General features: G+C 33.5%; 1 protein-coding gene across 5 annotated transcripts in view; it reads left to right on the forward strand.

The window, feature by feature from the left end:
- Positions 1-26,125, forward strand: part of LOC101894624 (uncharacterized) — a 50,176-nt gene that overhangs the window by 23,007 nt on the left and 1,044 nt on the right. The window contains exon 1 of one of the 5 annotated variants that reach the window (XM_059118967.1): positions 6,111-6,346. The exons of 2 other annotated variants lie outside the window; for them this stretch is intronic. In XM_059118967.1, the coding sequence (XP_058974950.1) occupies positions 6,211-6,346 (136 nt within the window). In that variant the 5' untranslated portion in view covers positions 6,111-6,210. Of the gene's footprint in view, positions 1-6,110; positions 6,347-10,491; positions 10,651-25,523; positions 25,547-26,125 lie in introns of those variants that run through there. 2 more of the 5 variants (XM_059118968.1, XM_059118971.1) reach the window with 2 other exon arrangements.

The following is a 26,125-nucleotide window of genomic DNA, read 5'->3' on the forward strand; positions in this document are numbered from 1 at the left end:
ATATCAAATCAATAAAGAACCATTTGTTATTACAATTATTGAAAATTTAAGAAATAATATAAATAAATGTAAAAATTTATAATCAATAAAAAATCCTCTTTGTCAATATATTAGTTATAATTAATTGATTTAATTTAAAAACTACTAAAAATAAAAATGTTTTGTTATGTTTCCTTCTATAAATTTAAAAGTTTAATTTGATTTGCAAAAAGTTTCATTTCGGTTGCAAATGGTTTCATTTCGGTTGCAAAAGGTTTCATTTTCGCTGCAAAAGGTTTCATTTCCACTGCAAAAGGTTTCATTTCCACTGCAAAAGGTTTCAATTCCACTGCAAAAGGTTTCATTCCGCTGCAAAAAGTTTCATTTGAATTGCAAAAGGTTTCATTTAATCTGAAAATGCTATATATAGAAAATATGCAAACATTCTCGATTTTTTTCGGTTTTTTTCAATAAGAATTTTCAATTCCAAAAGGCATTCAGTTCCGCGATTTTTCCCAAAATTTTCTTTCATGACAACGTTTCCACTGTATTTACAAATAACCAAACGAAAATTTGAGTCAAATCGGCCCAGCCGTTCTCAACTGATGTGTTACTATACTTTTTCAATTTTTTTACATATAAATTTAAAGAAGCAGGTGTGGCCAGTTCCTCTGACCCCAAATAGATACCTAGGGTTGGAGGGAGAGAGTCAAGATTACGTCGTATACAAACTGTGGAACAGATATCTTCATGGAGAAGGATTTTAGATAAATCGAAATAGTGGACGTAAAAGTAGGCGTGGTCAATATATATATATATATTATTTTTTTTTGCTGATTTCACATATTTGATGCACCAACCACATTATGTACCTCCCATTTCAATGAAATTTGGAATGTGTAACTGAATCTGATGCGCAACTAAATTTTCCAAATTTTATTAAAATCGGTTCAGAGTTAGATATAGCTTCTATATATATTTTACGATTTTATGTATTTGATGCGCCAAACACGCTGTGTATCTCCAATTTCAATTAAATTGGGAAAGTGTAATGGAATTTGGTAAAACCAGTAAAAGAGCTGTAAGTTCGGCCGGGCCGAACTTTTAATACCCTCCACCAATTGGAACGAATTTGGCAATTTGCAAAAAAATAATATCCATTAAAAATTCTGTTAAAAATCTTAAAAATACCGAATGTGGCCGTTATATTAGGGTCTATACAACGAAGTGGACCTGCATCATGAAAATCATCAAAATACCGAATATAGGGAGGTACTATTATATGGGGGCTATACCAAAACGTGGTCTTTCACAAACAATTTTCTGTCATAGGCGGTATTATCCATTACGAACTTCAAATACCAAATGTGAAAAAAATTTGGTGAATAATGTCGCAAAAATCATCAAAATACCGAATATCGGGAGGCACGGTTTTATGGGGGCTATACGAAGACGTGGATCTGAACAGACATATTTCTGTCATAGGCTGTAGTATCCGTTACGAACTTCAAATAACAAATTTGAAACAATTATGGTGAATAATTTCGCTAAAATCATCAAAATACCAAATATGAGGAGGTACCGTTATATGGGGGCATACCAAAACCTGGACCTACATGGCCCATTTTCAATACCAAACGTCCTGCAGACATAATATACATTTGAGTAAAATTTTATTAACCCACTTCATTTCGTTTGGATGCTAGAGTGATTTCCACAGACGGATAGACGAACAGACGGACGGACATTGCTAAATCGACATAGATTTGTATGTTGATGAAGAATATATACTTTGTGGGGTCTAAAATGTATATTTTGAGGTATTACAGGACTTTTGGTATTGAAAATGGGCCATGTAGGTCGACGTCTTCGTATAGCCCCCATACAACGGTACTTCCCGATATGTGGTATTTTGATGATTTTAGAGACATTACTTACCGGAATTATTTCAAATTTGTTATTTGAACTTCGTAATGAATTATACAGAATATGACTGTGCAGGTCCACGTCTTCGTATAGCAACGGTACCTCCAGATATTCGGTATTTTCATGTTTTTTGCAACATTATTTACCGGAATTTTTTCAAATTTCGCATTTGAAGTTCGTAATGTATACTACAGTCAATGACGGCCCCATATAAGATATTCGGTATTTTGATGATTTTTGCGACATTATTTACCGGAATTATTTCAAATTTTGTATTTGAAGTTCGTAATAGATTCTACAGCCTAAGACAGACAATTGTCTGTGCAGGTCCACGTTTTATAACCCCCATGGTACCTCCCTATATTCGGTATTTTGATGATATTTTTAAGTTTCGCATTTGAATATTGTTAAAGCTTACGACAAAAGTTGACTATGCAGGTCCACGTCGACTGACTATGCAGGTTCTGTATTTTGAGAATTTTAACGAATTTTCCTTTTTTTTTTAAATTGCCAAATCTGTACCAAATGGTGGATGGCATTCAAAGTTCGGCCCGGCCGAAATAACAGCTTTTTATACCCTCCACCAAAAAAGGTATGGAGGGTATATTAAGTTCGTCATTCCGTTTGTAACTCATCGAAATAATCATTTTAGACCCAACAAAGTATATATATTCTTGATCAGCGTAAAATTCTAAGACGATTTAGCCCTGTCCGTCCGTCTGTCCGTCTGTCCGTCTGTTGTAATCACGCCACAGTCTAAACGAATTAAGATAGGAAGCTAAAATTTTGCACAGATCTCTCTTTTGTCTGCAGGCAGGTCAAGTTCGAAGATGGGCTATATCGGTCCACGATATCGTATAGCCCCCATATAACGGTACCCTCCGATATTCGGTATTTTGATGATTTTACCCACATTTTTTAACGGAATTGTCTGAAAATCCACACAAGGAGTTCCTTGTGGGTACTTTATACCTCGGCAGAGAATTGTCCATATAGGTCCACGATATCGTACAGCCCCCATGTAACGGTACCCCCCGATATTCGGTATTTTGATGATTTTACCCACATTTTTCAACGGAATTGTCTGAAAATCCACACAAGGAGTTCCTTGTGGGTACCTTATACTTCGACAGATAATTCTCCATATAGGTCCACGATATCGTATAGCCCCCATGTAACGGTACCTCTCGATATTCGGTATTTTGATGATTTTACCCACATTTTTAAACGGAATTGTCTGAAAATCCACACAAGGAGTTTCTTGTGGGTACTTTATACCTCGGCAGAGAATTATCTATATAGGTCCACAATATCGTATAGCCCCCATATAACGGTACCCCCCGATATTCGGTATTTTGATGATTTACCCACATTTTTCAACGGAATTGTCAGAAAATCCACACAAGGAGTTCCTTGTGGGTACTTTATACCTCGGCAGAGAATTGTCTATATAGGTCCACGATATCGTATAGCCCCCATGTAACGGTACCCCCTGATATTCGGTATTTTGATGATTTTACCCACATTTTTCAACGGAATTGTCTGAAAATCCACACAAGGAGTTCCTTGTGGGTACTTTATACCTCGGCAGAGAATTATCTATATAGGTCCACAATATCGTATAGCCCCCATATAACGGTACCCCCCGATATTCGGTATTTTGACGATTTTACCCACATTTTTCAACGGAATTGTCTGAAAATCCACACAAGGAGTTCCTTGTGGGTACTTTATACCTCGGCAGAGAATCGTCCATATAGATCCACGATATCGTATAGCCCCCATGTAACGGTACCCCCTGATATTCGGTGTTTTGATGTTTTTAGCCATATTTTTCAACGGAATGGTCACAAGGGGTTCTTTGTACACAAGGGGTTCTTTGTGAGCACTTTACCCACCGACAGAGAATTCTCTATATAGGTTAACGATAACGTATAGCTCCCATATAACGGTACCCCGCGATATTCGGTATTTTGATGACTTTAGCCACATTTTCTAATCGTATTGTCTGAAAATCCACACACGGAGTTCCTTGTGAGTACTTTACACGCAGACATAGATTTGTCTTTATAGGTCCACAATATCGTATATCCCCCCATATATCGGTATCTTCCTATATTAGATACTTTAAAGATTTTTATTCGATTTTATTTTTTTGAAAATTTTCTAATTCATTCCAAATGGTGGAGGGTATTCAAAGTTCGGCCCGGCCGAACTTACTGCTTTTTTACTTGTTTTTACTTGTTTTCCTATAATTTTTATTATACCCTACACCACAAGGTGGTCAGGGTATTATGTCTTTGTGCATTTGTTTGTAACAGGCAGAAGGAAACGAGATAGACCCATAGTTCCTTTCGATGATATGCATAGAATCACATTCTGAGTCAATTTATGCATGTCCGTCCGTCCGTCTGTCCATGTATTTTTGTAAACAAAGTACAGGTCGCATTTATTTCCCGATCCAGATGAAATTTTGCAAAGATCTTTTGTTTGGCCCAAGGACGAACCCTATTGAAATTGGAGATAATCGGTCAAAATTTAGATATAGCTCCCATATATATCTTCGTCCGATTTGCTTTTTATTGTGCACCAAACGTGTAATATCAGCCCGAATTGTATGGAATTTTGCATATACACCCAAATTAGGCCTGAAAATATGTATGCCAAATTTGATCGAAATCGGTTCAGATATAGCTATAGCTCCCATATATATTGTTCATCCGATTTGTTATTTTTGTCCACCGCCGCCGTAATATGCACTATGCAACAACAATATTTGGGGAAATATATCAAATACAGCTCAGAAATACATTAGCTAAATTTTATCGAGATCGGTTCAGATTTGGATATAGCTCCCATATATAACTTCGTCCGATTTACCTTTTATTGTGCACCAAACGTCTAATATTTGTCCAAATGGGATGGAATTTGGCACTTACGACCGAATTGAGTCTAAAAGCTAGTATGTCAAATTTGGTGAAAATCGGTTCAGATATAGCTATAGCTTCCATATATATTATTCATCCGATTTGTTATATTAGTTACTCACAACCGTAATATGCACTCCGTAACAACGATATTCAGGGAAATATATCAAATACAGCTCAGAAATATCTTTGCCAAATTTTATCGAGATCGGTTCAGATTTGAATATAGCTCCCATATATATCCTTATCCGATTTCAAATTAATTGTGCACCAAATGGGCAATACAATTCCGAATTTAAAAGATACAAATGCTTCGGAATATTTAGTCCTTTGAACTTTAAATTATAATTATAATCATAGCGTGTATGATTGAATTCTCCCATAAAAACTTTTAATTGTTATGTGGAGCTCTACTTAATTAGCAAAGTGGTGTAGGGTATCATAAAGTCGGCCCCGCCCGACTTGAAGACTTTCTTTACTGGTTTTAAATGTCTAAACTCTTTATACCCTAAATAATGAGATGGACTGAACTCAACATCTTGCAGTACGATTTCTATACGTTTGGACCAAATTTGGCACTTTCAAATCTAGATTTGTTTTAGAGTTATTGGGTATTTAAAGAGACAATTGAATTAAAAATATATCTTGAAGTAACATAAACACTTGCATTACAACCGAATCAAAAGGTCAGATTATCCCAACATATGAAAGTCATTATAAGTAGTGGAAACATTATAATATGAGTGAATGAAATGACAATCCACACCATAAAGGGCTAACATTAACCCAAATAAAAATCAAAAGTATTACGAAAGAAGGTTTCGACAGGTATTATAATATACCAATACAAATCATATCCCAATTTACATGTTGTACTTTACTTGTTTTCCATATACTGATATGTGAGTAGAATGTAGAATAAGTATAAATACTTTGTTAGCAATTGCCAATGTATGCCATTATGTATGTATGCCATTAAACATCAGATATACGACAAACAATCAATACTGTTACAGTGTGTATTTGAACGTTTTTATATTACAAATTAGGACCACAGTCACAAACTAATGAGAAAAAAACGTTACAATGCCCATACAAACACACCTCCGGACACGGGTGCGTTCGTATGAAATATTTTCTTTGTATGGAGTTGCGTGCACGTTTTTATGCACAAACGTCACCATTCTCCACCGCATACGCATGTCATTGCTTTTTACGGTTTAAAGAAATTGAAATTCTTTCACGACGACGTTGTCGATAGTCTCGCGCTGCTAACTTGCTTTCTTTCCCAAACTAAAACTTTTAAATCGAGGTTTATACATTAAATTCGTTATTTTCGTTTCGGAATTCGATACGGGTACAAGTAGCGATTGAAAAAATGTTATTGATTAAAAAAGTTACGCTAATAATTGCGATATGTTTACTATCGTGTTGTTCCTTTTGTAAAAGTGATGCCGCATATCCTGACGACACTTACATAAATGCATTGCAAAACTCTCATATAAGTGATACGGGTGTGTTTCATATAAATAACAAACAAATTTAAACGAGGACTTAAATACCGATTTTAAGAAAAATCTATATTAGGGGTATAATCATGTTGAATCAAATTTTTAATAAATATATTAACAAATACAACTTAAAAGACTTTAAAGGACGCCCATGTATGATTTTATGATTTTGAAAGTTTAATTTTTTAAAAAATGTGTTATCTTGGTGGTTTACGAAAAGCAAAGAAAGTATAACAAGCGATATACGGTGAAACCAAAAAGATAAATTTGGTTTATTTTTAAATGCTTAGTGGAACTCGTACAGCATTATTATAGACGAAGGATTATAAATTTATGTGTCTTTTTTGGTTTACGCTATCGAATTAGTATAATTAAACCCACATAAGATGTGTCATAAAGCTAATAAGTCTATACTACTGTACACACTTTCAAAGCTCGTCATGTTCACTTTCTTGCATTTGGCCGGGACGAATATTTTTCCTTAATAATGTAAAAAATTAAATAATTGGGAAAATATATGCCTTAAAATTCCTAAAATTTGTGTATTGGAGCATGTGTTCAAAACAATATAAATATAAAATTGTAGTGGTTAGGACTCTCAAAACACATATAAGTGGGGGTTAATGTTATAAACGACAAATCAAATATCTCGATTTTTTAAAAAAATTGAGAGGTGAATCTTCTTCTAAATTGCTCTAAAAGCGCCAAAGTACAGTTATTTCTGTGGTAAATATGGCAAAAAACTTTAAAATACCGAGCATTTGTAATTATATTTTGTTAATCAAACCAAAATGTTATTTGAATTTTTTGCCTTATTAAGGCGAAGGTTATTTGTTGGTGGATATTTGATAATTTTCTCTTTCAAGTTGAGATTATAATGACCTAAGGAGGTGACATTGAAAATCGGATATTAGCGAAGTCCCACGCATCAACTAATATGCGACACTTCTCTCCGTTGGCATATTATATGCTATTTTAGTGGCTAGACGAGTTCCATTTTATAACTTCTCGAAATTCTCATGTTAGACAACAAAATATATATATTCTTAATCAGCGTAAAATTCTAAATCGATTTAGAGGTGGAACGAATCGAGATAAAAGGATAAAAATTTGCACACGTATGTTTTTACCAATAGGCAGGTTAATATGTGCCGGTCCACGTTTTCGTATATGAGGGTACGTAACAATATTTGGTATTTGGATGATTTTAGCAACATTTTTTACCGAAATTGTTTAAAAATCGGTATTTGTAGGTCATAATGAGTTCTAGCTCCGGTGGCGAAACATTGTATATATGGGTCCATGTTTTGGTATGGCCCCCATATAACGGTACCTCCCGTATTCGGTGTTTTGATGATATAAGCGACATTATTCATCGGTATTGTTTCAAATTTTGTATTTGAAGTTAGTAATGCATAGTACAATCTATGACAGAAAATTGTCTACGCAGGTTTACGATACCTCCCAATATTCGCTATTTTGATGATATTAGCGACATTATTCACCGAAATTGTTTCAATTTTTTTATTTGTATTTCGTGATGGGTACTACAACCCATGACGGAAAATTGTCTATGCGGGTCCACGTCTTCTCCCGTATAACGATTTTCATTTAAGCGATATTTTTCGACGGAATTATACAATTAAAGTCATGTTGTCGGTACGTGAATTTATATTAGACATTTAAAATGAGCTGGAAGTATTCTTTAATATGAAGGAAACATATCGTAGAAAAGAGCCCTTTTTAAAAATTGAGAAAAAATGGAAGGTTCTAAGCAAAATTTAATGCATCCATAACAAATATTAGGAACAGCATTAACCCAAAAAACAAGGAAAACATCAATAACCCAAGCTGGAAGCCAAAATTTTTCGTAAAGTTAAACTCATATGAGGTATATTTGAGGACTAGTATGTTATGCGTTTCTTAAGTTTTTTTTTACTAATTGTAGGAGTGATCTTAATAAATATAAAATATATCATTTTTTTGTTTTTGGGAATATAAGTATTTCAGATTTGTTTTTGACAAAAATCCCAATGGGCTATTAAAATAATTAATATCTCCAATAGTAAAAAATTACTCTGTTTCAGAACCTGCAAGAATCCACAAGTTTTCCGATATCGTAAAGAACAAGTTAAAAAGCAGTAAGTTCGGCCAGGCCGAACTTTGAATACCCACCACCAGTTGTAACGAATTTGGAAATTAAAAAAAATAAATAAAATCCTTACAAATTCTGTTAAAATTTAAAAAATACCGAATATAGCCGTTATATTATATTACCATATTCAAATTCGAAACTTGAAATAAACGGCGAATAATGTAGCTAAAATCAACAAAATATCGTATGGAGGGAGGTACCGTTATATCGTAGCTGTGCGAAGACCTGGACCAGCATATACAATTTTCTGTCACAGGCTATAGCATTCATTACGAACTTCAAATACGACATTTCAAACAATTTCGGTGGGTATTGTAACTAAACTCGTCATTTCGAACTTCAAATACAAAATTTGAAACAGTTCTGATGAATAATGTCGCTAAAATCATCAAAATACCAAATATTGGGAGGTATTTTGGGGGCTATACCAAAATGTGGACCTGCACAGACAATTTTCTATCTTAGGCTGTATTATCTACGAACTTCAAATACCAAATTTGAAACAATTCTGGTGAATAATATCGTAAAAATCATCAAAATACCGAATATCGGAAGGTACCGTTATATGGGGGCCAGACGAAGACGTGGATCTTCACATACACCTTTCTCTCTTAGGCTGAAGTATCCGTTACGAACTTCAAATAACAAATTTGAAATAATGCTGACAATTGAATTAAAAATAGATCTTGAAATAAAATAAACACTTGTATTACAACCGTATCAAAAGGTCAGATTATGCCAACATATGAAATTATTTATATGTAGTGGAAACATAATATGAGTGGATGAAAAGTCAATCCACACCATAAAGGGCTTACATTAACCCAAATAAAAATCATAAGTACTACGAAAGATGGTTTCGACAGGTATTATAATATACCAATACAAATCATATCCCAATTTACTGATATGTGAGTAGAATGTAGAATAAGTATAAATACTTTGTTAGCAATTGCCTAATGCATGCCATTATGTATGTATGCCATTAAACATCAGATATACGACAAACAATCAATACTGTTTCAGTGTGTATTTGAACGTTTTTGTATTACAAATTAGGACCACAGTCACAGACTAATGAGAAAACCAGTAAAGAAAGTCGTAAAGTCGGGCGGGGCCGACTTTTTGATACCCTACACCACTTTGCTAATTTAGTAGAGCTCCACGTAACAATTAAACGTTTTCAATCATACACGCTATAATTATAAGTAAAATTTAAAGTTCAAAGGACTTAATATGCCGAAGCACTTGTATCTTTTAAATTCGGACTTGTATTGCCCATTTGGTGCAAGATTAATTTGAAATCATATAAAGATATATATGGGAGCTATATCCAAATCTGAACCGATCTCAATAAAATTTGGCAAAGATATTTCTGAGCTGTATTTGATATATCTCCCTGCAAAACTCCATACTATTCGGGCTGATATTACATGTTTGGTGCAATGAATGGCAAATCGGACGAAGATATATATGGGAGCTATATCTAAATTTTTACCGATTATCTCCAATTTCAATAGGGTTCGTCCTTGGACCAAACAAATGATTTGTGCAAATGTCATCTTAATCGGATAATAAATGCGACCTGCATTTTGTTCACAACAATACATGGACAGACGGACGGACTGACATGCATAAATCAACTCAGAAAGTGATTCTATGGAGATCCTCAAAAGTAACTATGGGTCTACCTCGCTTCCTTCTCCATGTTACAAACAAATGCACAAAGACATAATACCCTGCCCACCTTGTGGTGTAGGGTATAAAAACTTCACAATGCCCATACAAACACGCCTCCGGACACGGTTGTTCGTATGAAATATTTTCTTTGTATGGAGTTGCGTGCAAGTTTTTATGCACAAACGTCGCCATTCTCCACCACACAAGCATGTCATTGCTTTTTACGGTTTAAAGAAATTGACGAAAAACGACGACGTTGTCGATAGTCTCGCGCTGCTAACTGGCTTTCTTTTCCCAAACTAAAACCTTTAAATCGAGGTTTATACATTAAATTCGTTATTTTCGTTTTGGAATTCGATACGGGTACAAGAAGCGATTGGAAAAATGTTAGTGATTAAAAAAGTTACGCTAATAATTGCGATATGTTTACTATCGTGTTGTTCCTTTCAAAGCTCTCATTTAAGTGATACGGGTGTGTTTCATATAAATAACAAACAAATTTAAACGAGGACTTAAATACCGATTTTAAGAAATATCTATATTAGGGGTATAATCATGTTGAAATCAAATTTTTAATAAATATATTAACAACTACGAGTTAAAATACTTTAAAGGATGCCCATGTATGATTTTACACCAATTTGTTTTTGAAAGTTTAATTTTTTAAAAAATGTGACGGTTTGCATTTAAACTGTATTTTATATAGTTAAAGTCATGTTGTCGGTACGTGAATCTATCGTAATAAAGAGTCCTTTTTTGAAAAATTAAGAACCGATAGAAAGTTCTGGGCAAAATTTAATTCATCCATAGCAAATATTAGGAACAGCATTAACCCACAAACAAGGAAAACGTCAATAACCCAAGCTGGAGGCCAAAATTTTTCGTAAAGTTAAACTCATATGAGGTTTATTTCAGAACTAGTTAGTGTGGCATTACAATATTCAAATGCGAAACTTGAAAAAACTGGGTAAATAATGTAGCTAAAATCACTAATATATCGAGGTACTACTATATTGGTTCTATACCAAAATGTGGAACGGCACAGACAATTTTCTGCCTTAGGCTGCGTATTCATTACGAACTTCAAATACAAAATTGAAAAAATTCCGGTGAAAAATATTTCTAAAATCATCAAAATACCGAATATCGGGAGGTACAGTTATATGGGGGCTCTACGAAAACGTGGACCTGCGCAGACAATCTTTTATCATAGGCTGTAGCATCCATTACGAACATCAAATACCAAATTTGAAACATTTCCGTTGAATACTGTCATTAAAATCATCATCGGGAGGTACCGTTATATGGGGGCTATGAGAAGACGTGGACCTGAACAGACAATTTTCTGTCGATTCTTTAAATTCGATTGAATTTACTTTGTATGTTGTAAAATTTATATTTCGAGGTGTTAAAAACGGAATGACCAACTTAATATACCCTCCATACTATGGTAGAAGGTATAAAAATATAGACTACAATTGCATTTTTTGTTATTGAATTTTTCGCGCATGTTAATATGATACTACGCCCTAAGACAAAAATATATCCTTGGAGAAACTACGTGTCGAATATTTAATCTGACCTATCAAGAACACGACAAGTGCTGAGGACATGAAAATAAGGAGCATTATGTAGACGAAATGATTGGAAAATATTTGACTGCAATAATCTGCGAATATAAGTCTCAAAATTAACTCGAATTTAAATTTTCTTTTTTTTAGTTAGAGTACAATTTTAAGACGATTCATATCTAAATCATCTTTCTGAGCGTTTGTCTTTTTGTACTTTTGTCTGTCTGTCAATCTGTTTAGTACGACATTTTGCGAAGGAATCATAAAAGGTGATTTGAGTTTTGCATATAATGAAAAACAATTAAGGATTATGCTTTTAGGTATGTTGAATAATGTGCACTATTGGGAAGTATTCTGGTAGTTTCAGGTGCATTTTCCAACTATACGCTCACTGAGAAGCTTATAAACTATTAAGTATACTTCCGTATAAGGGTAGCCCCCAAGTATGGTCATATGAAGGTCGTAACCATTAATAATTACAAATTTGTACGTCTAGCTTTTTTATACCCTCCACCATTCTATGGAGGGTATATTAACTTTGTCATTCCGTTTGTAACTCCTCGAAATACTCATGTCAGGCCCTACAAAGTATATATATTCTGGATCAGCGTAAAATTCTAAGACGATCTAGCCCCTCTATCAGTCTGTTTGTCCGTCTGTTGCAATCACGCTATCTTTCGAACGAATTGAGATATACGTGGTAATTTTCGGTTTTTTTTTTTTTTTTAAATTTTCAATTTCTTTCGAAATGGCGGGGAGTATTAAAAGTTTGGCCCGGGCTAACTTAGCTATTTTTTACTTGTTATATCCTCCACCATAATATGGAGATTATATTAACTTTGTCATTCCGTTTGTAACTCCTCGAAATACTCATGTCAGACCCAACAAAGTATATGTATTCTTGATCAGCGTAAAATTCTAAGTAGATTTACCGATGTCCGTTTGTCTGATGATTTTAGCTACATTATTCACCGTTTATTTCAAGTTTTTGAATTTGAATATGTAGGCCCACGTCGTATAGACCCCAACAAAACGGCTATATCCGGTATTTTTAAAATTTAAACAGAATTGTTTAAGGATTTTTTTTTTGAAAATTTTGCAAATTCGTTCCAAATTGTGGAGGGTATTCAAAGTTGGACCCGGCCGAACTTACTGCTTTTTAACTTGTATATTTATTGAAATATTTTATAAAGGAATATTGGATAGCATAATTGTTTGCGTATGTTCTACAATAAAGGCAAAATTATGTTCTCATTTTTAAAGGTACATCACTCTCGCGATTTACATCATGATTTTTAAAAGTTTAACCAAACCAGCTATATATTATCTTTGCAGGAGTAGACGTCTTCAAAAATAAACAATTTCACAGATAATTCCATCGATTTCTCCATTAAAAATGTTCTCATTTCCATAGGAACGAAACATTTATCTGTTCCCAGAGCTTATATTTATAAGTAATGTGCGTTCTCTGTTTTATTTTTGAAATTCATGCAAATAAATATTTATTTATTTTCAAAAATGGTTATGTCGATATTAAAATTGAAAACTTAGTCAACAAACAAAAGTTATTAAATACACCTTGCAATAAACATTCAACAACTTTTATTGACAACCCTAAAACGAAGTCTACTCATCGGATTGAAAGGGTTTAGGTTTCAAAATCAAACCCCTCCACTAATACATGCATTTTCAAATTTAAAAAGTTAAAAAGTAGTAACTTCGGCCCGGCCGAACTTTGAATACCCTTCACCATTTGTCTCAAACAATTTCGGTGGGTATTGTACTTAAACTCGTCAAAATACAGAATACAGGGCTGTAGAATCCATTACGAACTTTAAATACCAAATTTGAAACAATTCCGGTGAATTATGTCGCTAAAATCATGAAAATACCCAATATAGGGAGGTACTGTTATATGGGGGCTATACGAAGACGTGGACCTGCATAGACAATTTTCTGCCTTAGGCTGTAGTATCCATTTCGTACCTGAAACACCAAATTTGAAACAATCCCGGTGAATAATGTCGCTAAAATCATCAAAATGCCGAATATCGGGAGGTAACGTTACATGGGGCTATATGAAAACGTGAACCTACATGGCCCAATTACGAACTGGAGCTACCTACTCGCAAAATAGACATGTGTGCAAAATTTTAGCCTTCTATCTCAATTCGTTTGAAAGATAGCGTGATTACAACAGACAGTGAGACGGACAGGCGGACATGGCTAAATCTTTTTTATACCATCCACCATACATAGTATGGAGGGTATATTAAGTTCGTCATTCCGTTTGTAACTCATCGAAATAATCATTTTACACCCAACAAAGTATATATATTCTTGATCAGCATAAAATTCTAAGACGAGTCCTGTCCGTCCGTCTGTTGTAATAACGCTACAGTCTAAACGAATTAAGATAGGAAGCTAAAATTTTGCACAGATCTCTTTTTTGTCTGCAGGCAGGTCATGTTCGAAGATGGGCTATATCGGTCCACGATATCGTATAGCCCCCATATAACTGTACCCGCCTATATTCGGTATTTTGATGATGTTAGCCACATTTTTCAATGGAATTGTCTGAAAATCCACACAAGTAGTTCCTTGTGGGTGCTTTATACCACGGCAGAGAATTATCTATATAGGTCCACAATATCGTATAGCCCTCATATAACTGTACCCCCAGATATTCGGTATTTTGATGTTTTTAGCCACATTTTTCAACGGAATGGTCACAAGGGGTTCTTTGTACACAAGGGGTTCTTTGTGGGAACTTTACCCCCCGACAGAGAATTCTCTATATAGGGTAACTATAACGTATAGCTCCCATATAACGGTACCCCGCGATATTCGGTATTTTGATGATTTAAGCCACATTTTCCAATCGTATTGTCTGAAAATCCACACAAGGAGTTCTTTGTGATCACTTTACCCCCTGAAAGGGAATTGTCTATATAGGTCCGTAATATCGTATATCCCCCATATAACGATACCCCCCGATATTCAGTAGTTTGATAATTTTAGCCACTTTTTCCAATGGAATTATCTGAAAATCCACACAAGGAGTTCCTTGTGAGTAATAGGTCCACAATATCATATATACCCCCATATATCGGCACCTTCCTATATTAGATATTGTAAAGATTTAAAATAAAATTTAATGGATTTTATTTTTTTTTGAAAATTTTCTAATTCGTTCCAAATGGTGGAGGGTATTCAAAGTTCGTCCCGGCAGAACTTACTACTTTTTTACTTTTACGCTGATCAAGAATATATATACTTTGTTGCGTCTAAGATCATTATTTCGATGAGTTACAAACGGAATGACAAAATGAATATACCCTACATAGTATGGTGGAGGGTATAAAAATGCACATATATTTTCAAATACTGTCGAGCCTTCTGTGAGTGGAGAGGTTGATAGCTAAATTTAATACAAAGCGAATAAATATCGTAATTCGTGGATATAAAATGAGCAAAAGATTTCGGTTATTTTATGGATATAGATATATCCTCATCAAAATCGCTCATAAATAATACGTTTGTACGGATTCATTTAAACTGCGACCTGCAGCCCAAAAAGGGGTTTGAATATATTAGATTCAAATGGCCAAGTTCCCCACTATAGTAAAATGTTTCGTAGTACCGTATTACCCAAATACACAAGACATCCAAATAAAATCACAGAAAGTTTTTAAAAATTGAAAAATATTCCAAGTTTTACTTTCCCTAATTGAGTTGTCTGAAATTGTACACAAGGAGTTCTTTGTGAGCACTTTACCCCCTGAAAGAGAATTGTCTATATAGGTCCACGATTTCGTATAGCCCCCATATAACGGTACCCCTCGATATTCGGTATTTTGATGATTTTAGCCACATATTTCAATGGAATTGTCTGAAATTCCACACAAGGAGTTCCTTGTGGGTATTTTACCCCCTGCAAGATAATTGTCTATGGTGGTCCACGATGTCGTATAGCCCCCATATGACGGTACCCCCGATATTCGGTATTTTGATGATTTTAACCACATTTCTCAATGGAATTGTCTAAAATTCCACACAAGAAGTTCATTGTGAGTACTTTTCAGACGTAAATTTGTCTGTGTAGGTCCACAATATTGTATATCACCCCAATATATCGGCACCTTACGATAATCGGTATTTTTAAGATTTTAACAGAATTTTTAATGGAGTTTACTTTTTTTTAAAAATTTCCTAATTCGTTCCAAATGGTGGAAGGTATTCAAAGTTCGGCCCGGCTGGAAGATGCGAGCGCATTTAACATATAAAAATGACCGACATAGCGTAATGGGACTCATTTCAAAACGTGGACTTACTTCTTTTATTTGTTTGGCAAAAATAATTGTGTGTAGGCTACTCTGGGGTAGAGAAGCATTTTACCAATAATTGTCCACATAGGTATTTATTTGTTTATCCCAACCAATGTGCGGTCAGAAAAGAAAATTTTGTATTCTACTGGATTTGTATTATTTAGAAATTACTATGGAGTTATTACTTATAATAAAAATTGTGCCGCTTACATAAGTCAGATCTGTAATTTATTTTGCTTTAAAAAAATGCATTAAAAACTAAAAGTACTGACCGCCACCGCGGGACGGGCCGCTTGTTTTTAATATTATTCATTCAGAATTCAAAACAATAAAACATATAGTATGTCAAATCGAAAAAAAGTCGCACCAAAAACATTTTTCCACTCTGATTTTTATTGGCATATTTTCAAGCTATTTTTTTGCCAAGATAACATTCCGAAATTGTATAAATCCGTCAAGCCATTCTTGAATTATAAGCGTAGTAACTAACATAATTTTCTTTTATATGATGAAAATAATTCGTTATAAGCCAAATTGAAAAAAAAAAAAACATCGTACATTATATTAAATTGAGAAAAAAGAAAATAAAACAAGTTAAAAAGCAGTAAGTTCGGCCGGGCCGAACTTTTAATACCCTCCACCATTTGCAACGAATTTGGAAATTTTCAAAAAATAAAATCCTTAAAAAATTCTGTTAAAATTTTAAAAATACCAAATATAGCCGTTACATTGGGGTCTATACGACGTGGACATACATATGCATTGTTTGTCATAAGCCATTACCATATTCAAATTCGAAACTGGACCCACACCGACAATACCAAATTTTAAACAATTCCGGTTACCGTTATATGGGAGCTATATGAAAACGTGGACCTACATGGCCCATTTACGAACTTAACCTGCCTACTGGAAAAATAAACATGTGTGCAAAATTTTAGCCATCTATCTCAATTCATTCGAAAGATAGCGTGATTACAACAGACAGGCGGACAGACAGACAGACGGACATCGCTAAATCGACTTAGAATTTTACGCTGATCAAGAATATATGTACTTTGTTGGGTCTGACATGAGTATTTCGAGGAGTTACAAACGGAATGACAAAGTTAATATACCCTCCATAGTATGGTGGAGGGTATAAAAATCTGCATATATATATATATATATATATATATATATATATATATATATATATATATATATATATATATATATATATATATATATATATATATATATATATATATATATATATATATATATATATATATATATATATATATATATATATGCAGATTTTTATACCCTCCACCATACTATGGAGGGTATATTAACTTTGTCATTCCGTTTGTAACTCCTCGAAATACTCATGTCAGACCCAACAAAGTACATATATTCTTCATCAGCGTAAAATTCTAAGTCGATTTAGCGATGTCCGTCTGTCTGTCTGTCCGCCTGTCTGTTGTAATCACGCTATCTTTCGAATGAATTGAGATAGATGGCTAAAATTTTGCACACATGTTTATTTTTCCAGTAGGCAGGTTAAGTTCGTAAATGGGCCATGTAGGTCCACGTTTTCATATAGCTCCCATATAACGGTAACCGGAATTGTTTAAAATTTGGTATTGTCGGTGTGGGTCCAGTTTCGAATTTGAATATGGTAATGGCTTATGACAAACAATGCATATGTATGTCCACGTCGTATAGACCCCAATGTAACGGCTATATTTGGTATTTTTAAAATTTTAACAGAATTTTTTAAGGATTTTATTTTTTGAAAATTTCCAAATTCGTTGCAAATGGTGGAGGGTATTAAAAGTTCGGCCCGGCCGAACTTACTGCTTTTTAACTTGTTTTATTTTCTTTTTTCTCAATTTAATATAATGTACGATGTTTTTTTTTTTTTCAATTTGGCTTATAACGAATTATTTTCATCATATAAAAGAAAATTATGTTAGTTACTACGCTTATAATTCAAGAATGGCTTGACGGATTTATACAATTTCGGAATGTTATCTTGGCAAAAAAATAGCTTGAAAATATGCCAATAAAAATCAGAGTGGAAAAATGTTTTTGGTGCGACTTTTTTTCGATTTGACATACTATATGTTTTATTGTTTTGAATTCTGAATGAATAATATTAAAAACAAGCGGCCCGTCCCGCGGTGGCGGTCAGTACTTTTAGTTTTTAATGCATTTTTTTAAAGCAAAATAAATTACAGATCTGACTTATGTAAGCGGCACAATTTTTATTATAAGTAATAACTCCATAGTAATTTCTAAATAATACAAATCCAGTAGAATACAAAATTTTCTTTTCTGACCGCACATTGGTTGGGATAAACAAATAAATACCTATGTGGACAATTATTGGTAAAATGCTTCTCTACCCCAGAGTAGCCTACACACAATTATTTTTGCCAAACAAATAAAAGAAGTAAGTCCACGTTTTGAAATGAGTCCCATTACGCTATGTCGGTCATTTTTATATGTTAAATGCGCTCGCATCTTCCAGCCGGGCCGAACTTTGAATACCTTCCACCATTTGGAACGAATTAGGAAATTTTAAAAAAAAAGTAAACTCCATTAAAAATTCTGTTAAAATCTTAAAAATACCGATTATCGTAAGGTGCCGATATATTGGGGTGATATACAATATTGTGGACCTACACAGACAAATTTACGTCTGAAAAGTACTCACAATGAACTTCTTGTGTGGAATTTTAGACAATTCCATTGAGAAATGTGGTTAAAATCATCAAAATACCGAATATCGGGGGTACCGTCATATGGGGGCTATACGACATCGTGGACCACCATAGACAATTATCTTGCAGGGGGTAAAATACCCACAAGGAACTCCTTGTGTGGAATTTCAGACAATTCCATTGAAATATGTGGCTAAAATCATCAAAATACCGAATATCGAGGGGTACCGTTATATGGGGGCTATACGAAATCGTGGACCTATATAGACAATTCTCTTTCAGGGGGTAAAGTGCTCACAAAGAACTCCTTGTGTACAATTTCAGACAACTCAATTAGGGAAAGTAAAACTTGGAATATTTTTCAATTTTTAAAAACTTTCTGTGATTTTATTTGGATGTCTTGTGTATTTGGGTAATACGGTACTACGAAACATTTTACTATAGTGGGGAACTTGGCCATTTGAATCTAATATATTCAAACCCCTTTTTGGGCTGCAGGTCGCAGTTTAAATGAATCCGTACAAACGTATTATTTATGAGCGATTTTGATGAGGATATATCTATATCCATAAAATAACCGAAATCTTTTGCTCATTTTATATCCACGAATTACGATATTTATTCGCTTTGTATTAAATTTAGCTATCAACCTCTCCACTCACAGAAGGCTCGACAGTATTTGAAAATATATGTGCATTTTTATACCCTCCACCATACTATGTAGGGTATATTCATTTTGTCATTCCGTTTGTAACTCATCGAAATAATGATCTTAGACGCAACAAAGTATATATATTCTTGATCAGCGTAAAAGTAAAAAAGTAGTAAGTTCTGCCGGGACGAACTTTGAATACCCTCCACCATTTGGAACGAATTAGAAAATTTTCAAAAAAAAATAAAATCCATTAAATTTTATTTTAAATCTTTACAATATCTAATATAGGAAGGTGCCGATATATGGGGGTATATATGATATTGTGGACCTATTACTCACAAGGAACTCCTTGTGTGGATTTTCAGATAATTCCATTGGAAAAAGTGGCTAAAATTATCAAACTACTGAATATCGGGGGGTATCGTTATATGGGGGATATACGATATTACGGACCTATATAGACAATTCCCTTTCAGGGGGTAAAGTGATCACAAAGAACTCCTTGTGTGGATTTTCAGACAATACGATTGGAAAATGTGGCTTAAATCATCAAAATACCGAATATCGCGGGGTACCGTTATATGGGAGCTATACGTTATAGTTACCCTATATAGAGAATTCTCTGTCGGGGGGTAAAGTTCCCACAAAGAACCCCTTGTGTACAAGAACCCCTTGTGACCATTCCGTTGAAAAATGTGGCTAAAAACATCAAAATACCGAATATCTGGGGGTACAGTTATATGAGGGCTATACGATATTGTGGACCTATATAGATAATTCTCTGCCGTGGTATAAAGCACCCACAAGGAACTACTTGTGTGGATTTTCAGACAATTCCATTGAAAAATGTGGCTAACATCATCAAAATACCGAATATAGGCGGGTACAGTTATACCAAATTTTAAACAATTCCGGTTACCGTTATATGGGAGCTATATGAAAACGTGGACCTACATGGCCCATTTACGAACTTAACCTGCCTACTGGAAAAATAAACATGTGTGCAAAATTTTAGCCATCTATCTCAATTCATTCGAAAGATAGCGTGATTACAACAGACAGGCGGACAGACAGACAGACGGACATCGCTAAATCGACTTAGAATTTTACGCTGATCAAGAATATATGTACTTTGTTGGGTCTGACATGAGTATTTCGAGGAGTTACAAACGGAATGACAAAGTTAATATACCCTCCATAGTATGGTGGAGGGTATAAAAATCTGCATATATATATATATATATATATATATATATATATATATATATATATATATATATATATATATATATATATATTTTATATATATATATAAATATATATATATATAAAAAATATATATATATAAAATATAGAGGTTGCGTTATATTGGGGCTATACGAAGACGTCGACCTGCAAAGACAATTTTCTGTCTTAGGGTGTAGTATCCATTTGGAAATCCAAATACCAGATTTGAAACAATTCCCGTGAATAATGTCGCTAAAATCATCAAAATACCGAATATCGGGAGGTACCGTTATATGGGGGCTATACGAAGACATAGACTTCCACAGACAATTTTCTATCTTAGGGTGTAGAATCCATTTGCAACTTCAAATACCAAATTTGAAACAATTCCGGTGAAAAACGTCGCTAAAATCATCAAAATACCGAATATAGGGGGGTTACCGTTATATGGGAGCTATATGAAAACGTGGACCTACATGGCCCATTTACGAACTTAACCTGCCTACTGGAAAAATAAACATGTGTGCAAAACTTTAGCCATCTATCTCAATTCATTCGAAAGATAGCGTGATTACAACAGACAGGCGGACAGACAGACAGACAGACAGACGGACATCGCTAAATCGACTTAGAATTTTACGCTGATCAAGAATATATGTACTTTGTTGGGTCTGACATGAGTATTTCGAGGAGTTACAAACGGAATGACAAAGTTAATATACCCTCCATAGTATGGTGGAGGGTATAAAAATCTGCAATTTTTAGTTCGATACATTGAAAAAAAGTGATTTAAAAAATGTAATTGTCCTTTAATTTTGGCGTGACCGCGAGTAACATAACCATATAAGTATATATATATATATATATATATATATATATATATATATATATATATATATATATATATATATATATATATATATATATATATATATATATATATATATATATATATATATATTATATATATATATACATATATATATATATATATATATATATATATATATAGCATAACAAGTGGAGAAAGATGTAAATGTATATAAGGTTGTAAGATTTAGAAGATTTTCCAAAAGATTTTTAGTTTTATTTAATTATTTGGTTACGATCTCGTCACTTGTGTAAAAATATATAAATTTCTATAATATTTACGTATAGCGAGTGACATATTTATGAAAATAATAAATAATCTAATCTAAGCGAAGGCTTATTGAATTTATCTTCTCTTAAGTTTAAACATATACAAATAGAGATTTCAAATCCATCATCTTGAGGAAACTTTATCGGTACTTTAAGTTGCTATATAGTTCTCGAATAACGTTTTTTTAGGTCAGTATTTAAAAATTAAAACATAGGAAGGTGGATTATTTTCCTTGCAGACAGTAACCAATGTGAATAAGTACATGTCTATATCAATTGTATCTATACTGGGTCTTTTGATACATAGTTTTTGACTATTTTTTGCATTCGCTTTTGGTTGTGTAAGTATACGTAAAAAAATTTCAGCTGATCGCCATTTATATCCTCCTAAGGGTGTATTTAATCTGGGTTGATCTAACACCCACTTCATCTAACAAATAAATTTTTCACGACCACCCATGGTAGAAGAATATAGGTAGATGCATCAACGCTTGGGAACATTGATATGACAAAAATTTTTAAATGTTTTATCAAAAATAAGTAGATTGTTAAATGTTAAATGTACGACGCCAATAGGAGGTTATACGAATTTTTAACATTTTTTACAAATTTCAATAATTTTTCGTTCAACATTTTCAATTCCAAAATCAGTTTGACAGTTCATTGTCCCAGCAGCTGTGTCGATGCGACTACCTGTATTCTTTTACCATGCGACCATCTGAGTTATATCATTAAATGTTTTAACTCTAGATCGTTATTAGAGGTCCCTGGTACGCATGCATGCAGATATTTGAAGGAATTTGTTACTTACAAGATAGATCTACTAGGTAGTCGCATCACCTCAGCTGACGGCACCTTCAAATGTCAAAACAAGTTGTTGTTATACAGAATTCGCCCTAAATTAATACAACACAAAAACAAAGTTTGTTTATGTCTTCGTCACTATAGGTATCTTTTCTAATATTTCAACATTTAAGAGCAAGTTTAGAGTGAAGTACTGGTAAAAACCACCAAGTGGCTACTAGCTGGATTGCTGGATATTCTTAAAGGGCTTTTACTGGTGGCGATATTGGTGCTATGTTCATTCTTTAAAACCATTTGATCGGGAACACTTGCTACAGTTGAGTCATGTGCTGGAGTAGGTGTAACCTCCGGTTACCAACATTGGCTGGAATATTAGTGGTATTTGTTGATGACGTAGAAGATATTACAGTTGTGAGCTTGTATAAACATTTCGGGGGCTAACTATCGACTTGGGGCTGTTGCAATGGTCCCCGAGTGTCGTATAATAACTTGGCATAAAGTGTAAACAAACACCTTGTTTCAGATTGGTTGAAACAAATTTGCCGCAAACTTTAAATGTCATGGCCAAGGTAGATGTACTAGGTAATCGCATCAACCCAGCTGACGGCACCATTAAATGTCAAAACAAATTGTTGTAATGAAGAATTCGCCTTAAATGAATGCAACAACAAATTTGTTTATGTTGTCTTCCCTAAAAGTACCTTTTTATAATATTTCAAATAATTTAAGAGCAAGTAAAGAGTGAAACCAGTAAAAAAAATTAAAAGAAAATGAAGGAAGGAGGTTAGAATGGAGTGCAGCTTTAAGAATTAAGTTAGCCTCAACATCTAAGATTCCCAAAGCACATCACGGGGAGTAGTGCAAGAATTCGACTCTTGTCATTTGCAGTTCCGGAAAACTTTCGGTTTAAACCAGTAAAATGTAGTCATTATAAGTTTCTTGGTTTAAAAAATATCGCAATACTACAATTAATACTTATTTTACTCTTATTTGTTTTACAATAAAAATTTTTATTGCGACGTTCGTTTACGACGAGAGGCACACAAAATAAAATGTAAACAAACACCTCGTTTCTGATTGGTTGAAACAAATTTGCCGCAACTTTTAAATGTTATGGCGAATCTATGTTTTTCGCCTTAGATGCCAATTTTGACATTTGTGGGGACCACAAAAGTTGCTTTGTTGTAGCAATTCGCTGATGCGGTTACCTGTTAGATCTACCTTGGTCATGGCGAATGTAGGTTTTTCGCCTTAGATGGCAATTTTGACATTTGAGGGTACCAAAAAAGTTGCTTTGTTGCAGCAATTCGCCGGTTACATGTTAAATCTACCTTGGTTACTTAGTTGCCAGAGAGCTGCAATTAGTAAATTGAGTAGGCTTGATCACACTTATTGGAATTACAATCAAACTCAATCAGGCGATCAGATGTAACATGATTTTTCGAGTTGCTCAAGCGAAACGAAAAAGTTGTAAGCAAACATGAATTGAATGAGTGACTTTTTACGAACTAATGTTGAATTGTTCATAACAGGGTTACGTTTGTTATTATTAGCGTTTGACTAACGAGGTGTTGGTAAATTTTACAATCTCTTCACATTTTGAAAAAATTCTCTACTGCGATGAATAAAAAAAGCTGTTTTGTTTAAATTAAAAAAAATCTGTTTGCTTTTTACTTATTGTAATAGGCTTGTATACTTATGAAACAAGTAATTATAAAAAAATATCTTTTGTGAAATGAAGAGGGGTAAAATTTACGACCACGTCATAAAATACGTCCCAAAATTTCACCACGACAGTCAAAGGTTAATGATCTACAAATCTACAAACAACATTATAGACCCTCTTTTGATTGTTGGAAACTCTTCTCGATATATTTTCTGCACTTTTACTCCCAAAGTTGCTGCAAAATAAAATTTTTATACTCGCTTATTCGTACAATGAAAATTTACAATAAAAGTATTGTACAACTATAAAAGACATCAATACAAAACTTATCTAACGAAAAAGTATCGTTTTCAACGAATTTCTGGCCAAAATACCTGATTTGTGTAAGTTTGTTAACAATTTTTTTAGAATGTGTAAATTAATTGTGACACTCTGTATACAAGTCGTCCAGGGAGTGATTTGAATTGAATTGTTAAAAAGCAGTGTTAGCTCATGAAATGATGTTTTTGGAATTGAATAGGTTCCTTTTTCGCAGTCCTTTTTGGGTTTCTGGCCAGAAACAGACGGTGACAGAAAAGTTCTCAAATCAGAATGATAAAGAAGAAAATTCTTTTTCGTCTTTTTTAAAATTATCGACCACCAACATTTGCTGTGGTCCTGAAATGCAAGATTGTACAGTTTTTTACTATGATAACCGATTTTCCTTCATTATATCGAAAAAAAATTGTAATACTAGAAGGTTTTGGCAAGTTTTGGAATAGAGCAATTATCTCTTATTGTAAATCTGTTCCAGAACTGCACTAATGTAAAGTCTGTTATGTGTTCATAACAAATTGAAGGCATTATCACATCCACTAATAAATCGTCGGAGATTAATGAGTGAATGAATTTAACAATTAATAGTGAATAGAAGATACATTTATCATAAATTTCGTAGTACAATCATTTCAAGGTAACCTCATTTATCCAGCTCTGAATTTTCTGTAATATACCTTGCAAAATATAACAAATTTGTGAATATGGGCTTATGTTTATATTTAAACCATGATGTGTATTTGAATTTGATCGTACAAAGTTACCTTGATAATTTTACTAAATCTTACTCAATACAGAATAAACAATTACTAGTTTCATTTTTAATTTTATTTTCCGCCTATATATTTCTCAAAAAAAAGTAAATATATTTTAAACACATTTGACTCTCATGAAATATAATATTCTTAAATATTTTAAAGAAGTAGTAAAACCCGACGATCCAAAACATGTGTAAGAATATTATATTAAAACAAGTGATATTTTATAACAAATGTAATTAGTTACCATCCAATAATTTGTTGTAATTTCTGACTAGGACATTTTTCACATATACTTTTTTTGGTGAAAAGTTTATCTTCTTAAGACGAAGTTCATTCGTGAATATATATTTTATAATTTCTCTTTCAAGTTGAGCTATTAATGACCTAAGGAAAAATTGAAAATTGGAATCGAGCAAATTCCCATTCCTTTCACCATTGGATAAGCTGCTCACCAGACAAATTAGATGCATTTTTTAGTAGCTAGACGAAGACCATTTTGAAAAGTTACATTTGGTATTTTAATTGTTTCAAACCTTGTTTCTGATTAGTAGTTGAACGAAAACTGTCTGAGAGTTCATGGTTCAAAATTATACCTGTATGAAAATCTTAACTCATAAATCCATTGTATAAACACAAATCAGAGATGGGCGAAAAGATAAATAAAAGAAAATTCAGATCTGAGTACCTTTATTTGCAGTAGCATAAAACGCTAAAAACTGCACAATTTCTTTTGGTACCTAAAATAAAAAAAAATTGTCTATGGCAGCAT

The sequence above is a fragment of the Musca domestica genome, unplaced genomic scaffold (genome assembly GCF_030504385.1).
Source record: "Musca domestica strain aabys unplaced genomic scaffold, Musca_domestica.polishedcontigs.V.1.1 139, whole genome shotgun sequence".
Taxonomy (NCBI): Eukaryota; Metazoa; Arthropoda; class Insecta; order Diptera; family Muscidae; genus Musca; species Musca domestica.